Source organism: Oncorhynchus mykiss, chromosome 20, assembly GCF_013265735.2.
Source record: "Oncorhynchus mykiss isolate Arlee chromosome 20, USDA_OmykA_1.1, whole genome shotgun sequence".
NCBI lineage: Eukaryota > Metazoa > Chordata > Actinopteri > Salmoniformes > Salmonidae > Oncorhynchus > Oncorhynchus mykiss.
Window position 1 is genome coordinate 36,453,752 of NC_048584.1, and position 20,350 is coordinate 36,474,101.

General features: G+C 41.9%; 1 protein-coding gene across 1 annotated transcript in view; it reads left to right on the top strand.

The window, feature by feature from the left end:
* LOC110499434 (syntaxin-binding protein 4) overlaps positions 1-20,350 on the top strand; it is a 103,701-nt gene that overhangs the window by 16,547 nt on the left and 66,804 nt on the right. Inside the window, exons 6-11 of the mRNA XM_036956294.1 lie at positions 2,444-2,535; positions 8,487-8,646; positions 12,420-12,552; positions 13,025-13,131; positions 13,493-13,796; positions 17,366-17,438. Coding sequence (XP_036812189.1) covers positions 2,444-2,535; positions 8,487-8,646; positions 12,420-12,552; positions 13,025-13,131; positions 13,493-13,796; positions 17,366-17,438 — 869 coding nt within the window. The remainder of the gene's footprint in view (positions 1-2,443; positions 2,536-8,486; positions 8,647-12,419; positions 12,553-13,024; positions 13,132-13,492; positions 13,797-17,365; positions 17,439-20,350) is intronic.

A 20,350-nucleotide genomic window follows, 5' to 3' on the forward strand; every position in this document is an offset into this window, starting at 1 on the left:
TGGATTACTGCCCAGTCAAATGGTCAAGTGCCACAAAGAAGGACAAATTACAGTGGCCCTGAACAGAGAAACACAGCTGGCCCTTAAATGTACACAGAGAGCTAACATCAATGACATTCATGTCAATCTCTCCTGGCTCAAAGAAGAGAGGAGATTGACTGCATCACTACTGGTCTTTGTGAGAGGTATTGACATGTTGACAGCACCAAGCTGTCTGTTCAAACAACGAGCACACAGATCAGACACCCATACATACCCCACAATACATGCCACCAGGGGTCTCTTCACAGTCCCCAAGTCCAGAGCAGACACTGGGAAACACACAGTACTGCATAGAGCCATGACTACATGGAACTCTCTTCCACATCAAGTAACTCAAGTGAACAGTAAAATCTGTAAAAAGAAAAAGTAGGATAAATCACCTCATGGCATAACATGGACTATGAAGAGACACACCACACACACACACACACACACACACACACACACACACACACACACACACACACACACACACACACACACACACACACAGTAATATTGTAGTATTGTACATTTTATATTGTAAATGTTATTTATATTGTACATATTAGAGTAATAATGTCTAATGTGATGTATTGATGTGTTATGTTATTGTGTTAATTATGTTAATCCTAATGGGGATCCTAATAAATACTAAATCAAGACTTGATCTGAAAGCAGCGCTGCTCTGAACTAGAGAGAGACGTTTCAGCTTGAAGCCTTCTTCGGTGTGTAGGTACACATCTTTTTAATTCAAACCACATTCTCAGGGAACACAAGTGAGCAACCGATGAGCAACAGCTACTTCTAATCAGGGTATACACTCATCTGCCAATCAGGGAGGGCTTCATTTGAAAACTGGGTACATTTAAACACTTCCCAAATATCCTCTGGGACTCTAGTCCTCCCAACTGCTGAGGAAAGGCGTCTGTCCTGTGTCCTCTCTCTCCTGTCACGTCTCACCCCCGTCTTGTACACCGGGCCTGACGTAAAGTGACCTGGCACTCTGCTGGCCCCTGTGCTTTTCACTGTTTGTCAGCCACGTCACACACTACTGGCTCAACGGATGGACAGCCAGACGGACAGCCAGACGGATACAGGCTGACATATTAAGAAGACTGTCTGTCCGTCCATCTGTCTTTCATCAGCTGTTTGTTCTGGTTGTGTTTCAGAGTATTTTGTGCCCAATAGAAATTAATGGTAAATAAAATGTAGTGTGTAATTTTGGAGTCATTTTTATTGGGAATAAGTATAGAATATGTTTCTAAACACTTCTACATTCATGTGGATGCTACCATGATTACGGATAATCCTGAATGAATCGTGGATAATGATGAGTGAGAAAGTTATAAATGCACAAATATCAGGTCCTCAAGACATGCTAACCTCTCACCATTACAATAACTGGGGAAGTTAGCATTTTATATCATACCCCCAAGACATGCTAACCTCTCACCAATACAATAACTGGGGAAGTTAGCATTTTATATCATACCACCAAGACATGCTAACCTCTCACCAATACAATAATAGAGGAGGTTAGCATTTTTGGGGAATATGATATTTGTGCGTCTAACTTTCTCACTCATCATTATTCACAATTTTTTTAGGGTTATCCGTAGACATGGTAGCATCCAGCATCCTAATGTAGAAATATATTTAGAAATATATTCTATTCTTATTCCCAATAAAAATGACTCAAAAATGACACATTACATTATTTACCATTCATTTCTATTGGGCACAAAATCATCTGAAACGCAACCAAAACAAACAGCAAAGGCATTTAACCAATTTGTAGAGTCACAAACTTGATGTGTTATGAATATGGGACCAAATACCTAACTTTTTACTACTTTAATATGCAAGGGAATTTGTCCCAATACTTTTGCTCCTCTACAGTGCTGTCAATTCTAAACCCTTCACCCGACATGCATGAAAATACCCTCAAATTAAAGCTGTCAGTCTGCACGTTAACCTCATCGTCATTATATTATTTCAAATCCAAAATGCTGGAGTAGAGAACTAAAATCACAAAAAAACATAATTGTCCCAATACTTTTGGAGCCCACTGTACAGTATAACCCTAACCCTATAAATGTCAGACTGATTCCCAGACCAGACAGTTGGGGCCAAGAGGTCAATCCTTTTTTCTAAGACATACTTAGGACTTTTTACCTGAACACATAACACAGTAGACTCTTTACCTCGAGATTAAACCGGATTAGCACCCTGATCTAGCTCAAATAATCCTAATCTCAACTACTAACAAAGAAGACACTTTTAATGGGTCTGCTCCTGTCAGATGTCACTTGGAATCAATGTCTGTGTGTGACCATGGGAGGGAGACAGAGCTCTACTGTACTGTTTCTCTGAGGAAGTTGACTCTGTCTGTCTGTCTGTCTGTCTGTCTGTCCTCTAGGCGGGAGTTCATTGAGTTGATGAATAAGTATGGCTCCCACAGCAGTTTTAAAGGAAGCTCAGGGAGGGTCTCCCCTACACAGCTCTCTACAGGTGAGTTTCTGTACCTAGGACCTTTTGAGTCCCAAATGGCATCCTATTCCCTATTTAGTGCACTACGTTTGACATGGGCCCTATATAGGGAATAGGGTACAATTTGTAACTCACCCACTTGACGTAGGACCTGGTTATCCCCCCTTCCCCTCCTCAACTGCATGTAGCTAACACTATAGTCTATTAACCATTGTCTTCCTAATTTCCCTTTCACACCCTTCCTAATTCTCATCCATATTCGCTAGCACACCCCTCCTAATTCTCCTCCATATTCCCTATTACACCCTTCCTAATTCTCATCCAAATTCCTTTTCACACCCCTCCTAATTCTCATCCATATTCCTTTTCACACCCTTCCTAATTCTCATCCATATTCCTTTTCACACCCCTCCTAATTCTCATCCATATTCCCTTTCACACCCCTCCTAATTCGCATCCATATTCCCTTTCACACCTCTTCTAATTCACATCCATATTCCCTTTCACACCTCTTCTAATTCACATCCATATTCCCTTTCACACCTCTTCTAATTCACATCCATATTCCCTTTCACACCTCTTCTAATTCACATCCATATTCCCTTTCTCACATTCAAATTCAAGCTGCTTTATTGGCATGAAAAACATTGCGTCAATATTGCCAATATACATTGTAATAAAATAATGTATATAATAATAATAATAATAATATAAATTGCTAGTAAATAATGATAGAGGAAGGAACTCTCGACCCGCTCCACTACAGCCCCGTCGATGGGGCGTTCGGCCCTCCTTTCCCTGTAGCCCACGATCAGCTCGATTGTCTTGCTCACATTGTTGTCCTGGCACCACACTGCCAGGTCTATGACCTCCTCCTTATAGGCTGTCTCATAGTTGTTGGTGATCAGACCTACATCTGTTGTGTTGTCGGCAAACTTAATGATGGTGTTGCAGTCGTGCTTGGCCACGCAGTCGTGGGTGAACAGGGAGTACAGGAGGGAACTATGCATGCACCACCGAGGGGCCCCTGTGTTGAGGATCAGCCTGGCAGATGTTGTTACCTACCCTTACCAGCTGGGGGCGGCCCATCAGGAAGTCCAGGATCCAGTTGCAGAGGGAGGTGTTTACTCCCAGAGTCCTTATCTTAGTGATGAGCTTTGTGGGCACTGTTGAACGCTGAGCTGTAGTCAATGAACAGCATTCTCGCATAGGTGTTCCTTTTGTCCAGGTGGGAAAGGGCAGTGTGGAGTGCAATTGAGATTGCGTCATCTGTGGATCTGTTGGGGCAATATGCGAATCGGAGTGGGTCTAGGGATTCCGGGATGATGGTGTTAATGTGAGCCATGACCAGCCTTTCAATGCACTTCATGGCTACCGACGTGAGTTCCACGGGGCTGTAGTGTTTTAGGCAGGTTGCCTTCGCTTTCTTGGGCACAGTGACTATGGTGGTCTGCTTGAAACATGTAGGTATTACAGACTCAATAAGGGAGAGTTTGAAAATGTCAGTGAAGACACTAGTTCTGAGTACACATCCTGGTAATCCGTCTGGCCCCGCGGCCTTATGAGTGTTGACCTGTTTAAAAGTCTTGTTTTCCTGTTTAAAATACATCATGCACCAGCTGTCATTGACAAATAGATACATACCCCCACCCCTTGTCTCACCAGACGTAGCTGCTCTGTCCTGCCGATGCACGGAAAACCCAGCCAACTGTGTATTACACGTGTCGTCGTTCAGCCACGACTCGGTGAAACATAAGATATTCAAGTTTTTTTTATGTCCCGTTGGTAGGATAGTCTCTAACGGAGAGCAAAAAAAACAAATATTTTTAAATAGCACAGCCCGTAAACCGCCAGCCATCCCCTCCGGTGTCAATAACACTAATACTACAACGATCCCTCCTACTACCATTACCACTTGAAGCATTTCTACCTGTAATATCTCTACCTACTAAAACTATAATGAAGTTATAACTGTCATCCTCAACATTACATGAGCACTGCAACTACCATAATCATTACTTCTACTACCACCATCACCACCATCATTAAACTACAACTGTTACCATCACCCATATTATTGGAATAATATTCAATGATATTAATAGTAATAACAATAATACTAATAATAAGTAAGTTACTGCTTATTATCATTCATTGTCAGGCTATGGCAGGCAAATAAATATTTTATCTACAAAAGGAGCCATTGCTCTTTCACCCATAAGTCTTTTTTTGTTTTTCCTCTGGGTTTAATAACATAAAACTTGGAATAAATGTAGTAATTTCTGCAAACAATTTATCTGTTGTTGAGTAATATTTCTCACAGTAAAGGAGAAAGTGTGATTTCTATCTCTACCTCCCTTGTCGCGAAGTGACCACCTACACGCTCCTCTTTGGGTAGCCATGTCTTTATGTCTGCTGGTTTCTATTGCCAATTGTTGGTCACTCAGCCTGTACTTGGTAAGGATATGTCTCCGCTTCGTATCTCTGACAGAGTAGAGATGATCAGCCAATTCATATTCTCTGTTTAGGGCCAGATAGCAATTTAGTCGGCTTTTGGATTTTGTTTCGTTTTTTCCAATGTTGTAAATAGGAGTCCTTTGATTGGGTCACAATTTTATTTATTTGAATGATTTCTTTTGAAGCAGTGCTGGTGTCTGCTTGGTTGGTTAGGTCCAACACCAGCTGACTGAGAGGCCTCGTTTCTGGACTCAGCTCTTGGGTTTGAAGTGCTTTTAAAATGGAGAATTCATTTCAAGTATAGCCACAATTAGGGTTGCACATTCAGTGGTGGAAACTTTCCGTGGGAATTAATGGGAATATATGGGAATTAATGGGAATATATGCAAATTAATATTAATACCATTTGAATGTAGATGTTTTTTGCATTGGATATATTTACCATATCATATGGAGACAGAAACATAAACCTTTTACCTCATCATAAGTTATAATTAACATATAACATAATTGCAAATTATTAAATCCTTCCAATAGAAATAAAAAGCAATTTAGTTACGAATTTAACTTTAATTCAATGAGTTGACTCTTCACATGGGATGATTTCACTGAACAACAAAAGGGAATATTGAATGATCCCCCAATGATCCATCACATCTCCCAAAAATGTTTTCAACATGCATCTGTAAAATGATAGTCAGGAAACTAAAGCTTTGGTTGTCTTCCTCTCAGGCTTCCATGTCTTCTCCCTGGACCTCCTCAATGTCCACCTCTTGAACGTCAGACTCTGAGGCCTCATCTTCACTGTCATGTTCCAACCTTGTTGAAGATGGCTCGTTGTCAGACTCAAAAAGCCTCAAATTTGCCTGGATCGCCACCCATTTTTCAACCCTTGTATTGGTCAGCCTGTTGCGTGCTTTGGTGTGTGTGTTCCCAAACAAGGACCAGTTGCGCTCTGAGGCGGATGATGTTGGTGGGATTTGGAGGATGATGGAAGCAACAGGGGAAATAGCCTCAGATGCACGAAGTCCCTTCCACCAGGTGGCTGATGAGATATGTTGGCACAACTGCCATATTGCGTCTCCATCCCAAAGCCCATGCTTGGAAGTGTACTTCGCCAGACTGCCAAGAACCTTAACCTCATCCAGGCCAAGGTGGCGAGACAGTAGTGATTACACCATAGGCCTTGTTGATCTCTGCACCAGACACAGACAGGATGCTCTTGCCAGCATACTTGGGGTCCTACATGTATGCGTGTATGGGCTTCAGGTAGAAGTCTTCACGCTTATTGATGTATTTCAGCACTGCAGTTTCCTCTGCTTGGAGCGACAGTGAAGGGGGCAGGGCAGTATGGATTTCTTCTCTTACATATTCAAGCAGAGTCTGAACATCAGACAGGATGGCATTGTCTCCCTCAATCCGTGCAATGGCTACTGCTATATGTTTCAGGAGTTTCAGGCTGCTTACCACTCTCTTCCAGAATACATCATCCAGGAGGATCCTCTTGATGGGGCTGTCCATATCGGCAGACTGTGATATGGCCATTTCTTGGAGAGACTCCTTCCCCTCCAGGAGACTGTCAAACATGAAGACAATACCACCCCAACTGGTGTTGCTGGGCAGCTTCAATGTGGTGCTCTTATTCTTCTCACTTTGCTTGGTGAGGTAGCTTGCTGCTATTGCTTGATGACCCTTCCCGTACCTAACCATTTCCTTGGCTCTCTTGTAGAGTGTATCCATTGTTTTCAGTGCCATGATGTCCTTGAGGAGCAGATTCAATGCATGAGCAGCACAGCCAATGGGTGTGATGTGAGGGTAGGACTCCTCCACTTTAGACCAAGCAGCCTTCATGTTCGCAGCATTGTCTGTCACCAGTACAAATACCTTCTGTGGTCCAAGGTCATTGACTGCCTTCAGCTCATCTGCAATGTAGAGATCAGTGTGTATGTTGTCCCTTGTGGCTGTGCTCTTGTAGAATATTGGTTGAGGGGTGGAGATGATGTAGTGAATTATTCCTTGCCCACGAAGGTTCGACCACCCATCAGAGATGATTGCAATACAATCTGCTTTCTCTATGATTTGCTTGAACTTCACTTGAACTATGCATCCAGCAAATGAATAGATAAAGCATGTGTGGTTGGAGGGGTGTATGCTGGGTGAAGAATATTCAGAAATCTTTTCCAATACACATTGCCTGTGAGCATCAGAGGTGAACCAGTTGCATACACAGCTCGAGCATGACATTCCTCAGCATTTCTCTGACTACGTTCCTCCATTGAGTCAAAAATACTTCTGATCCCAGGAGGACCATGAGCTGTTGCTATCGATGAGGTGTCTGATTCATCATTTTCACCTTGAATAGAATTAGAGGGACTTATGTCAGAGGTTGCTTGTTGTGAGCGCCGAGGGAACTTTATGCACTTGGCCAGATGATTCTGCATCTTTGTTGCATTCTTCACATATGATTTGGCACAGTATTTGCAAATGTAAACAGATTTTCCTTCTACATTAGCTGCAGTGAAATATCTCCTGTAAAGATTAGAAAGAAATGAGTAAAAAAAAAAAACGAAATACAATTCCATGTACAGATAAATTGTTAAGCAATGAGATTAAACAACTCCTTTGTAAGACTCATGTCTTAAAATGAAACATGTATGGAAACAGGTGAATTAACACTCCTCAATTAGCAAGCTCAAGCAAGCTAAAACCCACACGGTAGCAAAAACTAACGAGCAGAAATTGTTAACAAGTTAGAAATGATTTAAACACACTTTGCTGTAGGCTACTATTTACTAGCTAACAAAAAATAATGTATGTCATATAAAATATATTCACCCCACCAGGTATTGTCGTTCTGCCCCTGAACAAGGCAGTTAACCCACTGTTCCTAGGCCATCATTGAAAATAATAATTTGTTCTTAACTGACTTTCCTAGTTAAATACATATAAAATATATTTTTTTAATCAAAACTTACCAGAAAGCTTGTAGTCCTTGGCTCAGACAGTGTAGTAGTGTGGGCTCAATAGCATCTCATTTAGTGTGCAAGATCTTCAGAGTGCACTGCACATGCACTGTGGTTGCAGTTACATTGAATTGGGGATAGTTTAACCAAAATATGCCACAAGACCTAGAATTGCCTTATGTGTATCCCACAAAAATCGATGTAAAATTCCCCAAATTCCCGGGCTTACCTGCCCATGTAACATTTCTGTAAATTTAGCGGAAAGTTACCAACCCTTTGCAACCCTAGACACAATTTTAATTATATATTTTTGTATATTTCATTACCGCTGGGAATCCCTAATTCTGACCTGCATGCATTAGTTGGTGTATTTCTTTGGTCTTGTAAAATTTTACAACATAATTCTGCATGTAGGGCTTCAATTGGATGTCCAGTTTGAAGAGGGGCCCCCAAACCTCACTTCCTATTGGTGGGATTACGCTGTCAATTATTTTGGTCCAAATTCTAATTGGGGTGTTGATTTTAGAATAATAATTATCTCTTTCTCTCCAGGAGGCAAGACAGACACAGCCTCCTCCTCTTCCTCCTCCAGATCTACCAGTCCCACCAGCCAGCTCTTCAGTCCTAAAGAGGGGGTCACAGGACCTCCCTATACCACTGGGCCCCCCTATACGTCAAACCCCAACACAGCCCCTACACAGCCCGTCTTCAAGTAAGTGACATTCTGAAATTGACAGTTGAGGGATTGCCTGTGTGTGTGTGTGTGTGTGTGTGTGTGTGTGTGTGTGTGTGTACAGTGGGGCAAAAACGTATTTAGTCAGCCACCAATTGTGCAAGTTCTCCCACTTAAAAAGATGAGAGGCCTGTAATTTTCATCATAGGCACACTTCAACTATGACAGACAAAATGAGAAAAAAAATCCAGAAAATCACATTGTAGGATTTTTTTATGAATTTATTTGCAAATTATGGTGGAAAATAAGTATTTGGTCACCTACAAACAAGCAAGATTTCTGGCTCTCACAGACCTGTAACTTCTTCTTTAAGAGGCTCCTCTGTCCTCCACTCGTTACCTGTATTAATGGCACCTGTTTGAACTTGAACAATGTAAACTTCCGACTTCACCTGTACATGTAGGTATTGTTAAAGTTACTATGTATATATGATAAACAGAAAGTAGCAGCAGAGGGGTTGGTGGGTGGGGGGTGGCAGGACTCAATGCAAATAGTCTGGGTAGCCATTTGATTACCTGTTCAGGAGTCTTATGGCTTGGGGGTAAAATCTGTTTAGAAGCCTTTTGGTCCTAGACTTGGCGCTCCAGTACCGCTAGCCATGCGGTTGCAGAGAGAACAGTCTATGACTTGGGTGGCTGGAGTCTTTGACAACTTTTAGGGCCTTCCTCTGACACCGCCTGGTATAGAGATCCTGGATGGCAAGCAGCTTAGCCCCAGTGATGTACTGGGCCGTAGGCAATACCCCACAATCAAATAAAGAAACTGTATGTAGACACACAATACAACTACATTATGTCATTATGATGCCATTACCTGTCATTATGTCATTATGATGCCATTACCTGTCATTATGATGTCATTACCTGTCATTAAGATCACAATGGCTTATAGAAAACAGATATAAATACTTTTCTTCATTTCAGCAGTTATCATAAACCATTATTAAAAAATAGTTCACCATATAGCCAACTCCTGCACATTTGTTTTGACACACCTACTCATTCTAGGTTTTTTCTATATTTTTATTTTCTTCATTGTAGAATAATAATGAAGACATCAGAACTACTACTAAATAACACATGGAATTATAGTAAATGTAGTAGTAATAGTAAATGTAGTAGTAAATATCTAGTAAATATATTTTTAGATTCTTCAAAGTAGCCAGCCTTTGCCTTAATGACAGCTTTGCACACTCTTGGAATTCTCTCAACCAGCTTCATGAGGTATCCCCCTGGAATTCATTTCAATTAACAGGTGTGCCTTGTTAAAAGTTAATTTGTGGAATTTCTTTCCTTAACGTGTTTGAAGCCAATCAGTTGTGTTGTGACAAAGTAGGAGTCGTATACAGAAGATAGCCCTATTTGGTAGAAGACCAAGTCCATATTATGGCAAGAACAGCTCAAATAAGCAAAGAGAAACGACAGTCCATCATTACTTTAAGACATGAAGGTCAGTCAATACAGAACATTTCAAGAACTTTGAAAGTTGCTTCAAGCGTAGTCGCAAAAACCATCAAGCACTATGATGAAACTGGCTCTCATGAGGACCGCCACAGTAAAGGAATACCCAGAGTTACCTCTGCTGCAGAGGATAAGTTCATTAGAGTTAACTGCATCTCCGATTGCAGCCCAAAATAATGCTCCACGGAGTTCAAGTAACAGACACATCTCAACATCAACTGTTCAGAGTGAATCAGGCCTTCATAAGAAGAGACTTGCTTTGGCCAAGAAACACAAGCAATGGACATTATACCGGTGGAAATCTGTCCTTTGGTCTGACAAGTCCAAATTTGAGATTTTTGGTTCCAACCGCCGTGTCTTTGTGAGCCGTACAGTAGATGAACGGATGATCTCCGCATGTGTGGTTCCCACCGTGAAGCATGGAGGAGGAGGTTTGATGATGTGGGGGTGCTTTGCTGGTGACACTGTCAGTGATTTATTTAGAATTCAAGGCACACGTAACCAGCATGGCTACCACAGCATTCTGCAGCGATACGCCATCCCATTTGGTTTGTGCTTAGTGGGAATATAATTTGTTTTTCAACAGGACAATGACCCAACACACCTCCAGGCTGTGTAATGTCTATTTAACCAAGAAGGAGAGTGATGGATTGCTGCATCAGATGACCTGGCCTCCACAATCACCCAACCTCAACCCAATTGAGATGGTTTGGGATGAGTTGGACCACAGAGTGAAGGAAAAGCAGCCAACAAGTGCTCAGCATATGTGGGAACTCCTTCAAGACTGTTGGAAAAGCATTCTAGGTGAAGCTGTTTGAGGGAATGCCAAGAGTGTGGAAAGCTGTCAACAAGGCAAAGGGTGGCCACTTTGTATTAATCACATATTACACAGTGACCCCAGGTTTGGTAAAGCGTTTGAATCCCCACGAGGTGGATAAGAGAGTTTTCCTATGAGACCCTCAAATTTACAGGATTGTTTAGTAAGGTCAGATTTGCCTAAGAAAAAAACAGTTTTTCATGAATATCATTCCTGAAGGCAATATCCCTGCTATGATCAGAGGGAACTCTCTTGTCCATCCCCATTCAGGTGAGATGATAAAGGTTCCAGGTGGAATACCATGTAACACAAAATGTGTTGTATATCCTTATGTGTTCCTGTTATGTGGGTCAGACCAAACGTGAACTTAAGACGAGGATATGTGAGCATAAGAGCTCCGTTGGCAACCGCAAGGAAAAATCACCTGTTGCCGGGCATTTCAAAAGCCATAGTCATGAACTAAGTGCCTTACGTTGTATAGGCATTGAATTGGTGAAGGCGCCACGTAGCGGAGGAGATGGGGGGGTAAATGACTTCTCCAAAGACAGACATATAGGATAGACGGTTGGGAACTCTTGCCCCAGCAGGCCTTAATGAGGAATGTTATTTTTCTTGTTGTTTGTAGTGTTATCAATAGGCCAAACACTTTGGTAATGACATCACAATGTAATTGTTTTGATTGTCTATGTATCTTTATTAGATGGTCATGTTTCCCCCACAGCCCTCTCTGCTGGGATCTCTTGATTGGGTTGATACTGATTGGGTATTTTAGAATTATGCCCACCTGTGAGGTTGTTGTGACATTGATTGTCATTGCCTGGAATGCTGAAGAAGGGCTAAATTTAAGTTGATTTACCGGAGTGCTGTCCTATTTCTGTTATTTTATTTAGTCATGACCACAGTCGGTGTGTTAGTCTGAACTATTGTCTCTCATCTCTGCCACCTCCCGACAGTGTCTTTCTGATTATTTCTCTCTCTCTCTCTCTCTCTCTCTCTCTCTCTCTCTCTCTGTCTCTGTCTCTGTCTCAATTTCAATTTCAATTTAAGGGCTTTATTGGCATGGGAAACATATGTGAACATTGCCAAAGCAAGTGAAGTAGATAATAAACAAAAGTGAAATTAACAATAAAAATGAACAGTAAACATTACACTTGCATTAAAAACATTTCAAATGTCATATTATGTGCAAATAATTAAAGTACAAAAGGGAAAAATAAATAAACATAAATATGGGTTGTATTTACATTGATGTTTGTTCTTCACTGGTTGACCTTTTCTTGTGGCAACAGTTCACAATTCTTGCTGCTGTGATGGCACACTGGTATTTCACCCAGTAGATATGGGAGTTTATCAAAATTGGGTTTGTTTAATCTGAGGGAAATAGGTCTCTAACATGCTCACACATTTGTCAGGAGGTTAGGAAGTGCAGCTCAGTTTCCACCTCATTGTGTCTCTCTCTCTCTCTCTCTCCCTAGTGACAGCATCATTCAGTTGATATGCATCTCAAAAGGAACAGGCCTGGGCCTCATCATCAAGGGCGGAGCTAACCGAGCCGAGGGACCAATGGTGTTGATTCAGGAAATAGTGCCCGGAGGAGACTGCCAGAGGGTGACTTGTCACTATGTTTACCTTCTGATACTGGGGGAATCAGGGGTTACACAGGGGTTTTGTGTGAATACATAATCAAGTGTGAGATGTTAGTTAAGGCATAAAATAACTACAACTATGTTTTTTATGTTTTTGAAACAAGTAATTTGTTTCATTTCACTTCACCAATTTGGACTGTTTTGTGTTTGTCCATTACATGAAATACAAATAAAAATCCATTTAAATTACAGGTTGTAATGCAACAAAATTGGAAAAACGCCAAGGGGGATGAATACTTTTGCAAGGCACTGCATTCTCTACCTGTATTAAACTAATACAATAACTATATCCTAATGCCCTAAAGATATTCTCTGTATTTAATGCCCTAAAGATATTCTCTACCTGTATTTAACTGATATTGACCATATTGTTATCATATTACAATGAAACCATGACCCTTCACCCTTGATGTAGTTTGTGTTTCATATGACAGGACGGTAGACTACAGCCAGGAGACCAGCTGGTATCGATTAATAAGGAGTCGTTAATCGGAGTGACTTATGAGGAGGCTAGAAGTATCCTGACACGCACCAAACTCAGGTGGGGGCGCACCTTCATGACTTCACTTGAATATGTACTGACAGGATAAACCTCCTGAGGTCCACCATCTTGTTTTCAAGGTTCCTGTATAAACAGACAGTAGTAGAAGAGTAAACACATCCATCTTTACTGTAATGTGTCCAGAACAATCTCTGAGGGAATCGTGTCAACTATAACGTATAGTGCATTCAAATGGCAGCCTATTCAATAGTGCACGACCTTTGACTTGATCCCTATGGGCCCATGTCAAAAAATAGTGCACTATATAGGGAATAGGGTGCCATTTGGGATGCAATCTATTACCTACATTCAAAGTAGTCCAATCCATTCTCAATTCTCCCTTCTGTCTGTCCTTCTCCAGACCAGACCCTACGGTGGAGATAGCGTTTATGAGACACAGGACTTCCACCAGTTCTGCTTCCTCCAGCAGTGGCCCCCAGGGTCCTTTCACCCCACAGGGCGCAGCCAGTGGAGCCTCCTCAGTGCCCCCCACCAGGAGAGGGACCCTGGCTGTACTGGGGGCCCTGCCTCCCCCTCGGTCACTGCTCCAGCACAGGAGAACCACGCTCCCTGCAGCCCTCCCTGGAGCTCCCCTGGTGGTGCCCAAGATCACCTCCACCCTCAACCCCGCCAGCGAGACCCTGCCTTCTGTCAACCTCAGCCAGGTTTGGGACTTTAACGCAGGGACAAATGCACACGCGCACATACACACCCCCACAGGGTTTTCTGTGAATATGGTTATTCCTCCTTATGGTATTAATAGTTGGTGTGGTTGTAGGATGTGGTGTTGTGTGTAATGTTCCCTCTAAGCTGCACGCGTACGCCACAGTGAGAATTAGGAGATTGAACTTCACTCAACTTTATAGAGCAGTGGTCACCAACCGGTCGATCCCGATTAACTTGTCGATCTCCAAGGCTTTCCTAGTCGATCGCCAAACATTTCAGTAAAAAAAAACAATGATAAAGCCTTGTGTTCCTATTGTTATTTGTCTCGGGCTGTTGGCAGTAGGTGCACCCGATTCAGCTGCCGTGCGCGGGATAGACCAACTGTTGCCATTTTGAACTTCTTTTTCATTTGTTTGAAGGTACAAATTTTGTTGTACAAAAAAAGTGCACTATAGGCCTACCGCTGGCCAATCGGATGACTCAGATCACTGTCTGCAGTAATGTTGCAGGCATAAAAGATAGCTACAGAGTTGATACGGTGAGATTTCAAAACGTTTAAAACGATGACTAGAGAGAGACGGTCAACAAATACAGCAAAGAGCTGGAGTGAGTTCATGTTTAAGTTCTTACTCAGCCCTGTCAACACTTTGTATTCAACACTTTTAGCACCCATAAAATGCACGTTCTTCCTATTTCCACTCAGAGCCACAAGCACTGCAGCAGTAATGAATGAGTAGGAAAGTGTCTCTATAGGCTTGCGTTATTATTAGCAGCTTGGGTCTTTTTTAATATCCAGGAATATTGAACTTTCTCTGTTCATAGGAGTAACAACATGAATTTGTGCCTGAGGCAGAAATCATGCGGTACGACTCGAGATTCGCCATCAGCTGGAAGTCCCTTTTTGGTCAGCGGAGGAAAGGGAGAGCGGAGGGATGTTGAGAAGTTGACCCTCAGTCTGCTGCTCTCTCCCTACTGAGACTGGCCATCACATGCAGGCACCATCAGCCCAGTAAAATAAATAAAAAGTTAATTATTTAAATGTATGCTCACTCAGCTGTGCCTCACAATACAACAACGGTTCTATTACCAGTGTAATCATATAGCCTACCTCAAATGTAGAAATACTATTGTAAAAATATGCATTGGCAGGGCGAGTCAAGCAAAACCAATATGCGGAGATAATGTGTTGTGCCTATAGCTTACAGCACAAACCTGATTGCTACAGTAATGTTTTAAATTGGTTATGTTGTAAACTCAGCATAAAAAGAAACATCCTTTTTTCAGGACCCTGTCTTTCAAAAATAATTAATACAAATCCAAATATCTTCACAGATCTTCATTGTAAAGGGTTTAAACACTGTTTCCAATGCTTCTTCAATGAACCATAAACAATTAATGAACATGCACCTGTGGAACAGTCATTAAGACACTGACAGCTTACAGACCGTAGGCAATTAAGGTCGCAGTTCTGAAAACTTAGGGCACTAAAGAGGCCTTTCTACTGACTCTGAAAAACACCAAACGAAAGATGCCCAGGGTCCCTGCTCATCTGTGTGAATGTGCCTTAGACATGCTGCAAGGATGCATCAGGACTGCAGCTGTGGCCAGGGCAATAAATTGCAATGTCCGTACTGTGAGACGCCTAAGACAGCACTACAGGGAGACAGGACGGACAGCTGATCGCCCTCGCAGTGGCAGACCACGTGTAACAACACCTGCACATGATCGGTACATCCAAATATCACACCTGCGGGACAGGTACAGGATGGCAACAACAACTGCCCGAGTTTAACCAGGAATGCACAATCCCTCCATCAGTGCTCAGACTGTCCGCAATAGGCTGAGAGAGGCTGGACTGAGGGCTAGTAAGCCTGTTGTCAGGCAGGTCCTCACCAGACATCACTGGAAACAACGTTGCCTACGGGCACAAACCCACCGTCGCTGGACCAGACAGGACTGGCAAAAAGTGCTCTTCACTGACAAGTCGCGGTTTTGTCTCACCAGGGGTGATGGTCGGATTCGCGTTCATCAACGAAGGAATGAGTGTTACACCGAGGCCTGTACTCTGGAGTGGGATCGATTTGGAGGTGGAGGATCCGTCATGGTCTGGGGCGGTGTGTCACAGCATCATCAGACTGAGCTTGTTGACATTGCAGGCAATCTCAACGCTGTGCGTTACAGGGAAGACATTCTCCTCCCTCATGTGGTACCCTTCCTGTAGGCTCATCCTGACATGACCCTCCAGCATGACAATGCCACCAGCCCTACTGCTCCTCCTGTGTGTGATTTCTTGCAAGACAGGAATGTCAGTGTTCTGCCATGGCCAGGAAAAAGCCCGGATCTCAATCCCATTGAGCACGTCTGGGACCTGTTGGATCAGAGGGTGAGGGCTAGGGCCATTCCCCCCAGAAATGTCCGGGAACTTGTAGGTGCCTTGGTGGAAGAGTGGGGTAACATCTCAAAGCAAGAACTGGCAAATCTGGTGCAGTCCATGAGGAGGAGATGCACTGCAGTACTTAATGCAGCTGGTGGCCACACCAGATACTGACAGTTACTTTTGATTTTTACCCCCCCCCCCCCTTTGTTCAGGGACACATTATTCAATTTATGTTAGTCACATGTCTGTGGAACTTGTACAGTTTATGTGTCAGTTGTTGAATCTTGTTATGTTCATACAAATATTTACACATGTTAAGTTCGCTGAAAATAAACGCAGTGAGAGGACGTTTATTTTTTTGCTGAGTTTCAAGTCAGGTTGACTCTAAGTGATCTTGACTCAGAAAAGGTTGGTGACTACTGTTCTAGAGTTTTCCCTGTTAACAGTATCAATGTTTCCCTTTACTGTGGCAATTGTGATCGAATCAACGCAATATTAGCCACTTTCAATGCAACATACCGAAACAAAACTAACTATGCAAGAGATTTTGTTGTAGGCAGAAAGCATCGGAGTAGGATTCTATTGCATTGGCACGCATTACTCAGCCCGTACTCTACACAGACCGGTGTGGCATAAACAATCAGAGCTGCAGTAGGCCTATTGTAAATACAAATTGACCATTGCCAAACATGGATCTGTGTCATTTACTTTGAACTGGACTGTGTTTACAGTATGAGCGATCGTGAGTAGATGCACTTGTTTTGAGATCAAAGCGAGAGCTGCATGTAGGCATGTGCACATTTTGTTCATATTCTTTGCTAGTTAGTGAGTTATTAAGTAACCTATAGGCAGACTGTAGCATAATTTGTCTGATTCTCTGTAGTAATGGTATGGGAATAATAATGCATTTTATTTTGTAAAGTGTTTTTTTTTGTATCAAACAAGTCAACAACAATTTCAGTCACCTCGTTGTCTGAAGGACAAGTGGATAAACAGGTTAATGTCCTGCAACTTAAAGCGGGTACAGTCTCAGTGTTCACAGTAAACGGCTTGATGGGAATTACACCGAATTTTCAAAACATTCAAGTTTGCACTCATCAGACCTGAAATTTGCCCAGAGCCTAAAACAATTATAGGGAACATTGGTTGTATGTTGTGGTGGTAATGTGGTGGTGTGGTTGTGTCCTGCAGGTGCGAATGAGGACAGAACAGACGTGTGTCTCCTCCCCTCCTCAGAGTCCCAGCACCGCAGACGCCAAGCCTGGTGAGAAACCTGTCTATTTCTCTATATCTCTGTATCTCTGTCTCGGTTTTTCCTCTCTTTCCCCCTCTCATTTTTTTCTCTCTCTCAGCCTCTCTCTCTCTCTCTCTCTCAGCCTCTATCTCTCTCTCTCAGCCTCTCTCTCATTCTTCTTCCCCACTCTGTCTCACCTTCACCTTGGCCTCTGGGCTAATATAACTACACTGACATTTCTGAAAACAGCCGGACCAGAAAGTGCTTTAGTGAGTTGTTGTTGATGTACATTTCTGAACATCGTGTCCAATCGCTTTAGGACATGTTCCAGTCCTGCCCTCGGATACACCTACAATTAGAATGCATCACAAATGTCACCCCAATTCCTATGTAGTGCACTTCTTTTGATCAGGGCCAATTGGCCTCTGGTTTAAAGTAGTGTACTATATACATGGAATACGGTGCCATTTTGGGACGCATACCTTTAGGTGGAATCTACGTGGAAACAGATCACAGCAGGTCGGAAAGAAGAGATACTAGTTAAACGAGCTTGTGCCTTTTTAGCCCTTATTTCTCTCCAGAGGACAGAGCCATGTCATAAACTCAGTCTGTGAGTACAGGCAAACTGTACCTACATGTACATACTACATCAACTAACCGGTGCCCCTGCACATTGACTCTGTACCGGTACCCCCCCCTGTATATAACCTCCACATTGACTCTGTACCGGTACCCCCCCCTGTATATAACCTCCACATTGACTCTGTACCGGTACCCCCTGTATATATTGTTCTTTTTTTACTGCTGATCTTTAATTACTTGTTATTTTTATCTCTTATTCTTATCCGTATTTAAAAAAAAATGCATTGTTGGTTAGGGGCTTAAGTAAGCATTTCACTGTAAGGTCTGTTGGTATTCCTGGACCGAGTTTGGGAAACCCTGGTCTATGGTAGGCCGTAAGGGCCCTGGTCAAAAGTAATGCACTATATAGGGAGTATGGAGCCATTTGGGAACCTGAGCTCAGATTAGTATAGAGGAGGCTGTAGTGATGTGGCATGCAGCTTGGAAGGAGGAAATTAGGCAGGTGGGAGATGCTTGGATCTGATGTGATCAAAAACAAGACATTCTGTCCGCCTCCGTCCCAATAACATGTTGTCATCTTCCGGATGGAATCCCTTGTCAGAAAAATGTTCTTCAGAGCGCTTTGGAATGATGATGAATGGTGTTGTCTGGAGGCTGGATGTTCTGTGTTGCTCAACATGCTAATGATCAGTTGACACAGAGGTGTGAATAATTAGCACATAGGCTTCCTTCAAATGTTGCCCAACATGTTCATGTTCAGGTGGTGCAGCAGTATAATCAGATATGACTCCTGTGCACACGTTTACTACATTTACCTGTTTACTACATTTACCTGTTTACTACATTTACCTGTTTACTACATTTACCTGTTTACTGCATTTACCTGTTTACTACATTTACCTGTTTACTACATTTACCTGTTTACTACATTTACCTGTTTACTACATTTACCTGTTTACTACAATTACCTGTTTACTACATTTACCTGTTTACTACATTTACCTGTTTACTACATTTACCTGTTTACTACATTTACCTGTTTACTACATTTACCTGTTTACTACATTTACCTGTTTACTACATTTACCTGTTTACTACATTTACCTGTTTACTGCATTTACCTGTTTACTACATTTACCTGTTTACTACATTTACCTGTTTACTACATTTACCTGTTTACTACATTTACCTGTTTACTACAATTACCTGTTTACTGCATTTACCTGTTTACTACATTTACCTGTTTACTGCATTTACCTGTTTACTACATTTACCTGTTTACTACATTTACCTGTTTACTACATTTACCTGTTTACTACATTTACCTGTTTACTACATTTACCTGTTTACTACATTTACCTGTTTACTACATTTACCTGTTTACTACAATTACCTGTTTACTGCATTTACCTGTTTACTGCATTTACCTGTTTACTACATTTATCTGTTTACTACATTTACCTGTTTACTGCATTTATCTGTTTACTACATTTACCTGTTTACTACATTTACCTGTTTACTACATTTACCTGTTTACTACATTTACCTGTTTACTACATTTACCTGTTTACTACATTTACCTGTTTACTACATTTACCTGTTTACTACATTTACCTGTTTACTACAATTACCTGTTTACTGCATTTACCTGTTTACTGCATTTACCTGTTTACTACATTTACCTGTTTACTACATTTACCTGTTTACTACATTTACCTGTTTACTACATTTACCTGTTTACTACATTTACCTGTTTACTGCATTTACCTGTTTACTACATTTACCTGTTTACTACATTTACCTGTTTACTACAATTACCTGTTTACTACATTTACCTGTTTACTACATTTACCTGTTTACTACATTTACCTGTTTACTACAATTACCTGTTTACTACATTTACCTGTTTACTGCATTTACCTGTTTACTACATTTACTTCTACACGTTTACTGCGTTTGTGAGCAAAACCTAAAACTGTTTTGCATACGTTAACTACCTGCCTTAGCTACACTAAGTACCTGAACTACTAATTCGCCACTTTCAAAATTTCAATTTGTAATAACAATAATAGGCCATTTAGCAAACGCTTTCATCCAGAGTTACAGTCATGCTTGCATCCATTTTACATACGGGTGGTTCCAGGAATTTAACCCACTATACTTGCACTGCAAGCACCATGCTCTACCTACAGAGCTACCGAGGACTGTATCTGTCTGTCAGAGGACTGTATCTGTCTGTCAGAGGACTGTATCTGTCTGTCAGAGGACTGTATCTGTCTGTCAGAGGACTGTATCTGTCAGAGGACTGTATCTGTCTGTCAGAGGACTGTATCTGTCTGTCAGAGGACTGTATCTGTCTG